Raw genomic sequence first — 14369 nt, 5'->3', positions numbered from 1 at the left:
GCCCAACCCTAGTAAAACGTGATTGCTAATTGACACAATGTAGAGTAGCAATAAATTAAATGTGTGTGTGAAGGGGTGGCCAACACCAAGTTTTGGTATTTTCGCAGACACACGCAGCTTGGCGCAGTAAGAAACGGGAGGTTTCACATGAAGAATGCGAAGAAACTCCAATCAGACCTCTACGGGTCAATGATCACAAATCACAGCTGCAAAATTGGCACTTGGAGTCCAACACATTCACCAAAACCGCTTTACACTCCCTGTAGCAATACTTTGTTTTTCCAGCAGGTGTAAAATTTAGTCTACTCTAAGCCACCAAATTGTCAGGTTCCGAGCATGGCGCTGTGAGCTCTGCCAAATTTCCAAACACGCTAAACGAGGCTTGCACTGGCACAAAAATACAAATGTAAAAGTTTTTACTCATGTGCCATATGTGTCAAACATGTATCAGACCTGGAAACGATATTTTTGTCCCACTTCCTATTCTGCAGACAAAAGTAATAAGACACGCCTCCAAATTGATTACTGAATCCATTAAATAATCCATTTATTCACCTGACTTGTGAACACAAGAAAGTTCCAGCATCAGCCTGGCGCCTGTTAACCAGACGTGCTTGCCCTCCAGCCGGCTGACTGAGTCTTCCGCGCTAACGCAACATGACGACAGCCGAGGCAACTTTCACACCAGCCCACCAAGTCATCAATAATAAGACAAGGTGAGTCGGGAAAGGAACAGGACGGAAGGTGGGGGTGGGTGGGGGGGTGCGGGGCAGGTGGTATGGGGGTGTCCAGATACGGATCCGTGACTTGACATGTGCTCTGCATAAGAGTCCTGCCAGCGGGAGTTAGGTGGGGGCGGAGGTTATTGAGGTGCGGTCCTTTCCTGTTGAGTTTCTCCCAGCGACATCAAAGAGATGTGGCATGGCGAGGTGACTCAGCGTCACGGTCGCATGGATGGGACATCCGTCACCTGGATGAGTCAGTCCTCTTCGACGTAAGTGGAAGGAAACCAACCCACCTGGGAACAAGAGACCACACATAGTATATCGGTAGCGGATAACATCATTTAAAAAATAAATAAATAAATAAATATATATATATATATATATATATAGAAATATATATATATATATATATATTTTTTTTAATTTTATTTAAAAAAAAAACTTGAATGCGTGCATTGCACCAGATATAGTTTCATTTTCATGAATCCTTTTCCCATTATTATTAATTCATTTATATGTGGGTAAAAAATTTAAAAATTGGTCAAAACAATTTGGAAATTAGAACAGACTGCCATTACATTTGTTATCACATTTCTATTGGTCGAAGAAATGAATTGATGTATGAAAGTAGCCTAAGTCACAGGGTGCCGCACCTTTCCAGCCACTTCCCCCTTCCACCAGCCGTTGGCCGTCTTGGTGTGGATGTTGACCACGTCACCCCGCAGCAGAGACAGCTCCCACGCGTCTCTGGAGCTGAAGTCGTAGCGAGCCACGGCCACGGCCACCACCCTGGGAGAAAACACTGGCAGCCCACAAAGTGGCGGGTGTCACCGGGGTAACGGAAATGTGCATTGATTTCATGAGTGGAAATGTGATTGAAAAAACATGCAGAGAAAGGAACATCTAAGCACTTGTAAACAGGGGGGGGGCTCCAACTGTAACATAAAAGTGGACGCACACAACATTGTGGAGTGACCACATTTCAGCGGCTGTACTTGAATGCGAATTGTTGTGAAAAATAAAGTAACAACGTATTGAGTAGGTGCTGATGTTTTGGTTAGCAACAAGGTTCAAATAGTTAAAGTGATGAATGACACTTTTGGATTGATACTTTTAAAACAGAAACGATAACATCTCAATCTTGTTTGAAGCGCATCAATAGAAACGATACATCAGAGCATCAGTCATTTTTCATATTTGTATGTTTTGCAATTGTCTCATATATGGAGAAAATATAAAGCTCAGTTAAATTGTCTCACGCATTGTAAAAACATTTTATTTTTGCATCCGAACAAAATATCAATAAAATATTTTATTGATTTTATTGATCTAATTGCTATCAACAATAGTTCCTTGCTTTGCCATTTTTAGCCTAATCCTGACGCAAAAGGCACCACCAGCCGGCTGCTGAGCGTCAATGCTTTTTTTGCATTATTTATTAGTGAAGTGGAAAAAAAAAAAGCATAAAAAAAATTCATGCAGCAAGAATGGAGAACAGAAAAAGGTTGCGTAGCTGTACCTGACCAGAAAGGAGAGGATGAGGGAGGAACAAAGCTGCCACCAGGAGCAACTACACGCACAAACACAGCCAAAAGAGAGAGAGCGAGCGTGAGAGAGCAAGAGAACGAGAAAGCAACAAAGACAGAGGGTTAAAGGAGAGCGCAAGAGAAAGAGAGCGAGAGAAAGTTGGCAAAGTCAAAGACCAAGCAAAGGAAGCAACGCTGAGTGGGAGAGAAAAGTGAGAGGAGGTCCTTACGACATGTATTTTCGTTCACACTGACCAAGATGAAAAGTGACTTTTTATTATTAAGGTGACATCTATTAGGCCTGAGGCCTTCATTTATTTATTTATTTAATCATATTGACTTTTTTTTCATGTTCATTCACTGGTTGATGGGAAAGTTATACGCTATAAATTAAAGTCTGCCTAGCAACAAGGGGACAGACCAATGTACGGGAAAGATGTTGAATAAAGTGAGTTTAAAAAAAAAAATATATATATATATATATATATATATATATATATATATATATATATATATTCATTTTATTTTATTATTATTTTTTTTTAATCCATTGTCCTGTGGTGTAGTTGCACTTGAGCATTTAGATCTAAGCCAGGAACAAGTGCAAATATTTTGGGGGAGGAGTCAATTAAAGCAAGGCCCATATTTTATATGTGTATATCTCTTTAATTCTGGTCTTTATATTTGGTATTTGGACAAACACATTTTGTTAGTGGCCAGGCGAATTTCTCAAGGTGAGGCGTATATATGTATACGAAGGCATCTCGTCAAATAAATGCCTGTCTAGCAAAGCAGCAGCAGCAGCAGTTTTTTTTTTCCAGTCTATAAGCACGTCTTCTTTTGATTGTGTTTATTTATTTTTATTTCTGTTTTCTTTGGCATTGCATCTGTCTCTCCACGGAAGCCGGTGCCCACACTCTCTAGCTCTAAGTCTACGGGTGCCCACACTCTCTAGCTCTAAGTCTACGGGGGCGGATGACTTAAGGCAATAATAATCTATCCCAGAATGCACCGAGGCATCAGTGGCTCTGTCAAGGCGTCGTCTCGCTGAATGGCGCCGCCGCTTTGAAGGCGCATAAGGAGGGACGAGAATGTGCAGACACACACACACACACAAAAGGCTAACGTTAGCTTTGTTCTAGCGGTGGTGCTTGTTTACGGATTTTCACTCCAGCTCCCTCCTGCGCTTTTTATTTGCAAACTTTTTTCCCCAGGTTGTATTCCCGCCGCGAGACCCGGGGTTTCCCTCAAGTTTGTGTCACTCACTCTTCTTCTTCCCCTCATCTCCTTCTACTCGGCTGGCTGTGCAAGTGACATGACATGTCCTGTCAGGAAAATTGTGCATGCGTGTCGGAGGCGAGCAGCGTGCTATACGGCATGACGCTCCTGAGTAGGGGGGCTCCCGGTGTTCGCCTGGGGCACAGACCTCGAACTGCGAGCACTCTGGCGATGCTTGGTGAGCTGCCAGAACGCCTCTCCAGTCATTTCACTTTTATGTTTACTAGAATTTTTTTCCCTACCATTTCATCCCTGCGCGGCACGGTGCCCGATTGGTTAGCACGATGGCCTCACATCGCAAATCGTGAGTTCGATTCCCGCTCCAGCCTTCCTGTGTGGAGTTTGCATGTTCTCCCCGTGCCTTTGTGGGTTTTCTTCGGATACTCCGGTTTTCTCCCACATTCCAAAAACATGCATGGCAGGTTGATTGGACTCTATAAATTGCCCCTAGGTATGAGTGTGAGTGCGGATGGTTGTGTGTCTATGTGTGCCCTGCAATTGGCTGGCAACCAGGTCAGGCTGAACCCCGCCTACTGCCCTGAAGACAGTCGGGATAGCCTCCAGCAACCCATCCCCACTAGAACAACCTAAAGACAGTCATTTGACACTTCTACCTCCTGATACTGAAGTTCTGTCCATTGACACGACAGCTTTTAGCGAATATTCTACATCAAGGTTTGAAAAGGCTTTTGTTGCTCCTGCTGCTTTGGCAGGTAATGTCCTCATTTAAAAAATGAAAGGTGGCTAATTGTAGCCAGCAGAGTTATTAGATAAGAATCTAGGTTGTCATTTGACAGTGTTCGGAGAAGAAAAAGAGTTGTAAAAAAATCTGGTGACCTCTAGTGTTGAAAATGCTCAGTTTTGACTGAAGTAAGAGTAATATGGCAAGAATATTGAGAAATGAAATTTTGTCCATATCGCCCGACTGCTCAACTACCCGAGCAACTTTGCTATGTCGCCTGCCTGCCTACCTCCATATCGTATTTCGTATTTATGCAAAAGCAACAACTTGGGGTTCATTAAATCCAGTCACATCACATTTTCCCCAATCTCTCTTTCTTTTCTGTTCATGTTGTCTCTTGTCTCTCTAACTACCTCATTAAAGTGACTTCTTCACTACCTGCCGTCTCCACACGACTTCCTTCAAAAATATGTTTGGTATCAAAGACACCGAGTTGATATCCCACTGATGGCTTTTCCCCACAAAAAGCCCACAAGACAAGGCCTTGAAATAAATTCAAATATTTTCCCAGCGTACATATCTGCTCGAAGCTGGGAGCATCCACAGCTGTCAGACGCAAAGAGTCTCTCTGGCAAAGTCTTTTGGCGAGAGTGCACTCACCGCTGCCAGTCTTGCTAATGGCCCAAGACGAGCTTCCGTTGGAGCATTCCCGGTAAGCGACGCGCAGATTGGTGTCAAGGCTGCTGAAGCCTTCTTTTAAGGAGTGCTGCTTGTAGTACTTCACGAGATCCTGCAGGAGACCAAATTACACGTGAGTGAATGACATATTATTCAGATTTGCAGATAACTCCAGTTGTTATTGCAACATACATACAATCATTTTTTCTAACCACCGAATCATCGCCTATTGGACTGTACCAACAACAACCTACTGGACCTTCTTACCTAAAGAACCAACCCACAAACTTGCAGTACATTAGGGCTGGGGGGGGGAATAGTGATATATATGATATGATATATTGCGATGTAGTATCGATCCTTTGAGGCAGTATCGATATTTTTGATACCATGTTGAGGTTTGTGACTGGAGTTTTTTTTTCCTATTTTGCATTTGTGTGTGTCAGGAACAGTTACTGGAACGGTTTATGCACTTTTCAATCGTGAATAAATGTTAAACAGTACTTAAGTTAAAACTTGGAACAAATGCCTCTGTTTTTAAGACACTAGTAAGGTTCATACTTTAGAATATTTAAGTACAGTAATCCCTCGCTATATTGTGCTTCACCTATCGCGGCTTTGGTGCTTCGCGGATTTTTTTACAGTGCATTTTCTTTTTCTTTTTTTTTTTAGTAAATCCTGATTGGCTCAGGGGCGTTACTGTTGTCTAGAAGTGAAAAAAGTTAGTTATTTGTGAAAAAACTTTAATATTTCTATTTCTCAAACACGTTTTGGTCCTGAAAAGAGGTTTTATTTTTTGTTTCATTCTGCAGTACAGTATTACATTGTAAAATAACAGTAAAAAAATAAAGCTGATTACTTCGCGGATTTCACCTATCGCGGGTAATTCTTGGAACGCATCCCCCGCGTTAAACGAGGGATTACTGTATAACAATGCGTATCGGATCGCCACCCACATATCGGGATCCGTATCGGATTGTGAAAAAAGTGTGTTGTCCCAGGCTTGGTACATATCTACCGTATTTTCCGGACTATCGCCGCTACTTTTTTCTTAGATTTTGAACCATGCAGCTAATACAGCGGTGCGGCTTTTCTGTGGATGTTTCTTTCATCGGTAGGGGCGCTCTATAGTTCAGAAAATATGCTGAATAAATTTGTATTTTTTTTCTCTTACTTACTTCCACCTACCAACTCCTTATTTTTCTTACCACTTCACTGTACTTCATTTACTGGTATATTATTGATTTATTCAGCTAGTTAGCATATTTTAATGATGATGTTATTCTGCAGTGATTGACAACAAAACACTCTGAACAGAACAACATCAAATAGACAAGATTCCACTCATGTTTCGCGCTTTGTGGAGCATCTCGGAGCCTCACCAGCAGCGTTTTGAAGAGTCGACTCTCTGCGATGTAAAAGCAGCCGTCCTTGGTCAGAATCTTAATGTGCTTGACTCTGTCGTTGAACCTGCACGAGGATGAATAAGACATGCGCTACTAATCAACTAGACACGCTTCCAACGTCAGGCCTGGCTTCCCGTGTTGAAAGTCACGAAGGTCTGTAAGAGCACACTCAAGACCTCTTTAGAACATTCCACATTCACTCACATCAAATAAGACGGGCGTCTAATGGCAGATTGCTGTCACATTTGTTTTTAACATGCAGTCAGATTTAACCCTCATGTTACTTTGCGCATCAAATCGACCGGTTCTCAAGCTTACAAATACAGGTAGACTGCGTTGAGGTTGAGATACGAGTGACCTGACTTATGAGGATTTGAGGATTTTTTTTTAAATATTTTAACTTTGGCTCGTGTACAAAAAAATATGTGATATGAGCGCAGAGTGGTGGCAGTGAACTCAATTTGACTCACGTCAGAGCAAGCAGCTGTGTTGCAGGTCGTGAACAATTCTACCAAAAAAAAAGCCAATTGAAGTTTACTGTCAAACTAAAGAGCAAATAAAGAAAATTCCCTTTGTGTATACAAAAGAACCACATATAGTTTTAGATAAGTTAGTTTACCATAATGCTAACAAACAAAACAAAGTGCAATAGGTGGCATAATGAAATGGGATTGGTGTAATGTTGATCTCTTCAAGCAATGGAGATATAAACACGGTAGAGCTACACAAGTAAACAGATAATGCACTGAAATTATACTCAGGCATACATTAATTATCTTATGTTGAGAACTACTAATATTACTGCAGTTTATTGAGGAAATGATATCTACTGTATTTTCGGACATTAAGGCGTAAGGCCCATTAAAAAAAAATAAAAATAAATAAATAAAACCACGACATACAAGCCGCACCAGGCTATCAGTCACAGTTCTCTATGTTGAAAAAAATTATTTTTTTACTGCGTGTACAGAACCATTTTGTACTGTGAATGCACATAAAGGTACATAAGCAGATTGTTAAAACATTGCCTTTTAACACAGCAACAACTGTGCTCGTTAAAACAGAACAGACCCAAGAGAAAAAATAAATAAATAAATAAATTAGCGTATTTTCTGAACTATGGAGCGCCCCTACCGGTGAAAAAAAAAATCCACATATTTGCGGCACTGTTATATTAGCCGCATGGTTCAAAATCTATGAAAAAAGTAGCATCTTACAGCCCGGAATACGGTACGTAGATCCAATTGTCCTATGTGTCTATTTTGTATTATACTGCCCCCCGGTGGCCAAAGCACAAACATCAGATGGAAAAGGACAAAACAAGCTCTGAGAAGCCTTCCAACTATGCAGATCATTTAAATCTGGTGTGTTTGGAGAGGGAGGCATCTAAAACAAGCTTGATAGCTGTTCTCCAGGAATGAACTTGGACACCCTTGCTATAAGCCAACTTTGAGGATAAAAACCCCACATATACGGTACATTTATACTCGTGAACGCATGCATAGGCAAACATCACCATACGACACGCTGCGATTCGATTCTTCCATATGTTGACTGAGCAGCATTGTTAAATCTCCCACTGTAGCGGATAAGAGGCGTACGGTTACGCCGTCGAGCCACTGATACATTATGTATATACTGTACATGGGCGGAATGCATTATGATGTGTATGGAGTCATGCGCTGTACACGTAGAGGCATTCACATTTCCTTTCTTAAAGGTGGATCGTAGTGGTCGCCATACAAACTGATCTCTGACCCCAAGGAGTCTTTAGTTTGCACCAAACTACGGCCCGGGGGCCACATGCGGCCCGTTAAAGGTTTTAATCCGGCCCGCTGAACTTGAAAAAAATTAAATGAATAAACCTAGTTAATGTTTCATTTGCTAAATACTGTGGTGTGTCAAAGACAGATATTTTGTTGTAATGCTTTTGTTCATTTTCATTTAAAATGAAATGTATTTTTTTTCTCCGATGAGGTGAGGTGACCAAAACACTCCATCCATCTGCTCCTGGTCCGGCCCCTCAGTCAAATTTTAGAACCCGTTGTGGCCCGCCAATGAAAAAGTTTGCCCACCCCTGATCTAGGAGATGAGTGGTGAGCACGTCTGCCTCACTCCTGAGGTTCTGGGTTTGAATTTCTGGCTTTTCCCTGGAGAGTTGTGAACGTTCACCCTGCACTTGTGTGCTTTTTCAGCGAGTTTTCCGGATTAGTCCCACAATCCCCCCAAAAAAAGCATGTTTGGCTCACTGAGACTAAATTGCCCATAGGCAAAAATGGGAGTGTGAATTGATGTTTTTCTACAAAGTATATATGCACTGAGATTTAGCCCGCCTCTCGCCCAACGTCAACTGGGATAGACTCCAGCTCATTTGTGACTCGGATGAGGATAAACAGAACAGAAAATAGCTCGATGGAAATCGGAAAACACCAAGGATTGTCTTTTTTAGTTGATTTCATTGCAATAAGAGGAGCAATTGCATACCCAACGCAGCACACAAAGTCCTCCGACTTATACAGTCGCGGTTGTCACAGTCGCTGCGAGGATTGTAAACCTTTAATCAATTACTTGGAACAGAGAGTACAAAAACAACCGTGGGCGATGAGCCACATGCTGCTTCACCTAGTCAGTCAAAAGGCCTCAAACAGACACATCATGCTGCTCTGGTCAATTTTCGTGACACAAACAGATCTCAGCACTACCTCCCCGCGCGATAGGAAACTGGTGTTAAAAAACAGGGGCTGTTCAGAACATTGAAAGTTTGTTGGCAAAAATGTAACACCTGATGAGTTTTACAATAGTTGAGGAAATGTGGTTGCATTATTGATATCTGGAAAATTTTTGGCATGAATATTCCTTTAAAGTTGAGACAGCTGGGATAGGCTCCAGCACACCTGCGACCATCGTGAGTAGAAGCAGCTTTTAGATAATGGGTGGATGGATGAATGAATTATTGCACGTTTTAGTGTTACTGCAGTTCGTAGGTTCATTTTAAATGGCATTAATCTGCTCCTGTTGACTTAAAAGAAAATCACTTTTAAATGCTGCATTTTGTTCCCTTACAATGTGAATGAAAGTGTAAATAAGATATGAACTGCACCATACATTTGGGCGTACAATAACACGTTTTTATTTTTTTAAGAAGGCGAACCTTTAGAGATTTCAATTGAAAAGACCAGTCAGAGTCTTCCATTGCCATTCAAGAGTCAATTGTGAGCATACACATGCATGCATCATCAATATGCAAAGCCGTCAGGCACACTGGCGCGTGCACACACACACACACCAACACAAATACACACATTTCCCAACAAAAGACCAGAAACAATAGATAGGAAATTAAAAGGATTTTCCTTTGTGCATCGTCCAAAGATTTCCAGACGAGCACCTCAAGCAGCCGGCAGTTGGTCTCTATTGTGTTTGCATAAAAGCATCGAGAGCTGAGCGCACGTACGGGGAGTTGTGTTGCAGCATCGTGTGTTGACCACAACTAATTCATTGTGTGCGTAATTGATTCATTTAAAGAGGCTTATACTGCAATGTATTAGCATGGAAACCAATCAAGTTTTAGCGAGTGATGCGGAAACTAAGGTACGAAGGCCTGTACGGCTGCTATGGTGTTGACTCAAATTCTGAAAAAAAAAAAAAAAACAAGGCATTTTCACAAGGAGATCCAGTCAAACACTGATCCGAGTCCAGTCAAGATCAGAGCCATCTCGAAAGTTGAGTCAAGATTCAAGTCCAACCAAGAACATCAATCAATTCATAAGCACCAACCAGTACCAAGTGATCCAATCAAATACTTTAAGAGCAGATCTATCTTTGAAGTCGAGTCAACAATATTCCTGATCTAGCAGAAATGTCCAAGAATGAATGATTAACAAAGAACCACCAGTGGAAGGTGCATCAACAACAGAGCCACAATAAAAAAATAAATAAATAAAAATAAAAATGAAAAAAAATCAATCCACTCCACACTGTAGCTCCATTTGGGAATGTTAAATAGAGACTAAAAAAAATTGTGAAGTTCAATAAAAAACTGATTTATCATTGAAGTTCATCATTCCAGGAGGTTTAGTCAAACCTTGATCCAAGAACATGAATAAATTACAAACCCTCATTTCAATGCTCTCTTTATACAGATAGTTTCATCTATTATAGAAACATCCAACTCGAAGCTATCCAGTTAGTTGGTTCAAAAACCAGACCCACCCAGGAAATTCCATCAAACCCTGAACCATCCCAGAACCTCCAACCAAGAATGAATCCTTTACCTTATCCATGGACCTGCCCAGGAAGTCCAACAAAGATCTAGCTAACGTTCAACCAAGAGCAGCCATACCCTGATCCGTTTGAGAAAGTTCCGTCCACAATGAAAACTATCCAGGAAGTTAAATCAGGAATCGACCCTTTGAGTCAACCAGAGGTCCACCCAATTACGGTAGTTCAATTAGGAGCAGGCAACCCCTGATCCATCCAGAAAGTTCTGTCTACCGTAGAGCCATTGAACACTGACCTGTTAAGTAAGTTAAAGGAAATACAGACCCTTTGGCTCAAATGTGGAGCCATCGAAGGATTCCTATAACGTCCTATCCAGGAAAATCCAATCAAAAACAAAATCAGACAGCAGGTTCAGTTTCAAAAAAAGGGAACATCTTCAACAATGTGGACTTACTTGATACTAATAGCATACTCTGTGCTTTCTTTACTCCGATGCCGAACCAGATAGGTGCTGTTCCCTCGGTCCTGGAGCTCCTCCTCGGCCTGGCACCTCTCCATAGGCCCCGCAAACCTGCGAAGCAAACACCAAGTCATTGTGAACGTGAACAACTTGACGTAATCGAGAATGACGTGCAGTTACCAGAGCTGTGCGGAGTAATCGACAGGTTTGGGTAGCTGGCACATAGGGGAAGAAGAAAAGAAGCACTATGGTTATTTTGCGATTCGTCGCACTTGAAAGGCTTGGAGGTCAGAGGCCTGCTAATGTGATATTGGAGGCACACCGGGGGGCTAAAATCAAACCTCAACAGGAGCGCAGGCATGTAATGGAAAAGCACATCTCTTGGCTCCAGACGTCAATAGAGGCCATTACTGGGCTAAATGCATTGCGCTCACGCTTAATGCGGCATATTGATCAGCAAGGAAAATATGCACACTTACGCAGGGGCAAGGCCTTACAGCGTCACTGGGAAAGAAGCCAATCTTGCCGCTCGCCGGAATTCTGCCCTGCGAATGCGACGGGATGTTAATTGCATTCAATTTGTCCCGCACCGCCCCTCCAATGCCAGCCCCTCTCTCACCTTTCCCTCCCCTCCCACGCCGCCGTGGATAAATCCTCGGCAATTAGCACGCAACAAGCGGCGCGTCTAATTTGCAGCCCCAGTTAATTACGCTAGCAACTCTGCCGGCAGTTTGATTTGTAGTGCATCACAACAAGGGCCTCGTTTGGCCTCGGAATAATGGAGGCTCATTTGCGCCAGCGAATATTCAAACAGCGCGGAGACCAAACAAATTGTATTTTAACAAACACTCTTGTTTACCTCAATCTACTGTAGGAATTGCATGCAGAAGTATTTATGTGATTGCCTGTTTGCTGGATGGTACAAAAAATGGCACAACTGATGTCCATGAAACTTTGTAGAATAACGAAAATTTGTATTGAGGAAGATTCCAGTAAATGTTGTGTAGATCGTACAAGGCAAGAAATGCCAAATAATTACTCTGTGAACAAACAGTGCAGCTCAGTCTTTGTTTGAATAGCAGACTTTATTACATTTTGGGCACAACCGATGCTAATTTTACACTATCCGAAAAAGAAATGATTCAAGCTTTTAAATAATTTTTAGTATTCTTTTTATTATTAATAATATTGTTCAGAATATCAAACTTGTTTGAAACACAAATGTAAATCTTCCAAAAAGAATAATGTTTAAGCTTCCTAAAATGAAAACTCATATATAATATTTAATGTGTTTTTATTTTCTTTAATTGGACAGTATGCACATGTCATGTTAGCGTTAGCATTTATGCTAATGCTACTTTCTAGAGTTGCGTGCTGCGCGCTAAATTGGTGCGATGGTACAAGGTTTAATAAAGGAAAGAAATTTTGATAAGTAATCGTACTAATATGCCTTTAATTTCTGAAAAGACAATTTTATTTTCTAAAATTAGGACAATATTGGCGAAATTTTAATAGGCCAAAAGCAGCTGTAGGTATTATGATTTTTTTTTTTCTATTGGTGTGCAAATTATTTTGCTGACCAATAAAAGCTCACAGAACCCAAATTATAAAACCATTACGTACTTAAGATGTTCACTAAACTGAAATCTCACGGTTTTTGCCGATTTCACCTTGGCAAGAGGACGGTTTCAACACCGACTTTTTCAACTTTTCGGGCTGTACCACTTTCAGCTTCCGCTGTATACGGCAAATGTCCTTGGCGGAGGTCTGCGCGCCAAAGTGACACTCCAGTCCATCTCATGAACTTCATTGTGACAGACTTCATTTGTAAGCGTTGAAGTCAACAAAGCGGTCGTCGTTAGCGCTAATTGAGAAAATGGAGTCCCCGCTGACTCCCTTTTACGTTTTTCGCTTTCCCTATCGACTCGTCTCCATTAGACCGCTGCAACTTTTTGGGGCGAGAGCGTGCAAAAGAAAAAAAAAAAACTGGCGGGGTAACTCGATTAGAGTCTCTGTGATTCATTCTACGCAATAACATTTCATCCAAGCTCTTTTGGTTCTATTTGTTATGCCCTGGATAAGCGTGTGCTAAAAAGATTAAACGCATTACTCGGGCAGCATAAACAGGAGGCACCCGCCGAAGGATCAAATGAAATCACTGTGATTGATTGTATTGTTGTGCCAGCGGGACGGAGATAATTGCCTTCTGGGTAACGGGGAGGGTGGATGTGAGAGGGCGGATAGGAATGGAGAGGTGGGGGGTAATTCCATCCTGTGGCGCCGCCGGGGATGCCCGATATTAAGGGTACCCTGTGGAGCTTTAATTGTCATCACAAGTGCTTCTGTTTGGAAGCCAAGTCCCCCGCAGTAACCTTTGAGGATTTAGAAGACAATATAAATGTCTGGGTTTTTTTTGCTCTATTTTCTTGTTTTGACAATTCCGTCAATATGGAAATGTTCTCACAACCGCAAATGGTACAGTCTTGTCCTTCTACGGCAAGGGTTGGTTAAGTACCAAATGGCTGCGGACAATGTTGGGCCAACTCCGCTCTTTAAGCCGGCCCACCACTGAGCTTTGACATTATCAAGAGTCCTGTTCGCCATTTTTTTCCAAAATGGTTTAACAAAAATTGATCAGTTCATTTTATGATGTTATCAATTGGTTAATTGATTTATTGTATAGCACAATGAAAACACATGTATACATATTTAACAACCATTTTGTTTTGCATTAATTGTACTAAATAAATTATTTATTATCATTGCATTCACTGGAAAAATTTTCGCACAAGGGTTGCGAGTGTGCTGGAGCCTATTTTGTCCATGCATGTGATTAGTTAATACATTTAAAATTTTGAATATAATGAAAACACTGACAGAGTTACACATTTATCAATTTTATATTCTATACAATTTTATTTAGATAATTTTAACAAAATTCATCCGGGATAAAGTCTTTAATAAAAATTTAAAAGGTGGCATTTTACATACAATTAAGTCATATTTGGGCCAAAAAAAGCTGAACTCAAGCAAGAAAAATTATCGAGGGAGGAATAAAAGGCTTTACTAGTTCTTAATAAGAGTCGACTCGTCAGTCAGCAGCACCCGCAGAGATTTTTCTAAATTTTGTAAAAATATTTAGAATTTTGTTTTTTGGGTGGGGGGGTATTTTTTTCCTGCATTTGATTGTTCAGCACATTTTTTTTTTTACTTTTGAGAGAAAACCTGTATTATCCCAGAATGCAAATGAAAGTCCCCGTGTCCCAGAATCCAAAGTAATTTTATCACATCGTCTAGGTTAATGACACTTTTTAGTAGGTGAAGTTATTTAAAATGTTCTTTAGAATATTATGTTCTCTGCACTAGTCTAAACACAATATTCAGATTTTAATT

The 14369-nt window shown here is 41.1% G+C and overlaps 1 protein-coding gene across 3 annotated transcripts in view; it reads right to left on the bottom strand.

Moving 5' to 3' along the window:
- Positions 1–10: 10 nt before the first annotated feature.
- LOC148325923 (guanine nucleotide exchange factor VAV3-like) overlaps positions 11–14369 on the bottom strand; it is a 39045-nt gene continuing 24686 nt past the window's right edge. For 2 of the 3 annotated variants that reach the window (XM_088311829.1, XM_088311830.1), the window contains 7 exons: positions 11456–11521; positions 11157–11191; positions 10971–11087; positions 6272–6359; positions 4872–5001; positions 1379–1527; positions 11–1018 (listed from right to left, as the gene is read on the bottom strand). In XM_088311829.1, the coding sequence (XP_088167955.1) occupies positions 980–1018; positions 1379–1527; positions 4872–5001; positions 6272–6359; positions 10971–11087; positions 11157–11191; positions 11456–11521 (624 nt within the window). In that variant the 3' untranslated portion in view covers positions 11–979. The remainder of the gene's footprint in view (positions 1019–1378; positions 1528–4871; positions 5002–6271; positions 6360–10970; positions 11088–11156; positions 11192–11455; positions 11522–14369) is intronic. The other variant, XM_088311828.1, reaches the window with a different exon arrangement.

Source organism: Idiotropiscis lumnitzeri, chromosome 12, assembly GCF_059441095.1.
Source record: "Idiotropiscis lumnitzeri isolate Australia: NSW breed Sydney's pygmy pipehorse chromosome 12, RoL_Ilum_1.0, whole genome shotgun sequence".
Lineage (NCBI taxonomy): Eukaryota > Metazoa > Chordata > Actinopteri > Syngnathiformes > Syngnathidae > Idiotropiscis > Idiotropiscis lumnitzeri.
This window is presented reverse-complemented; position numbering and strand designations above follow the sequence as displayed.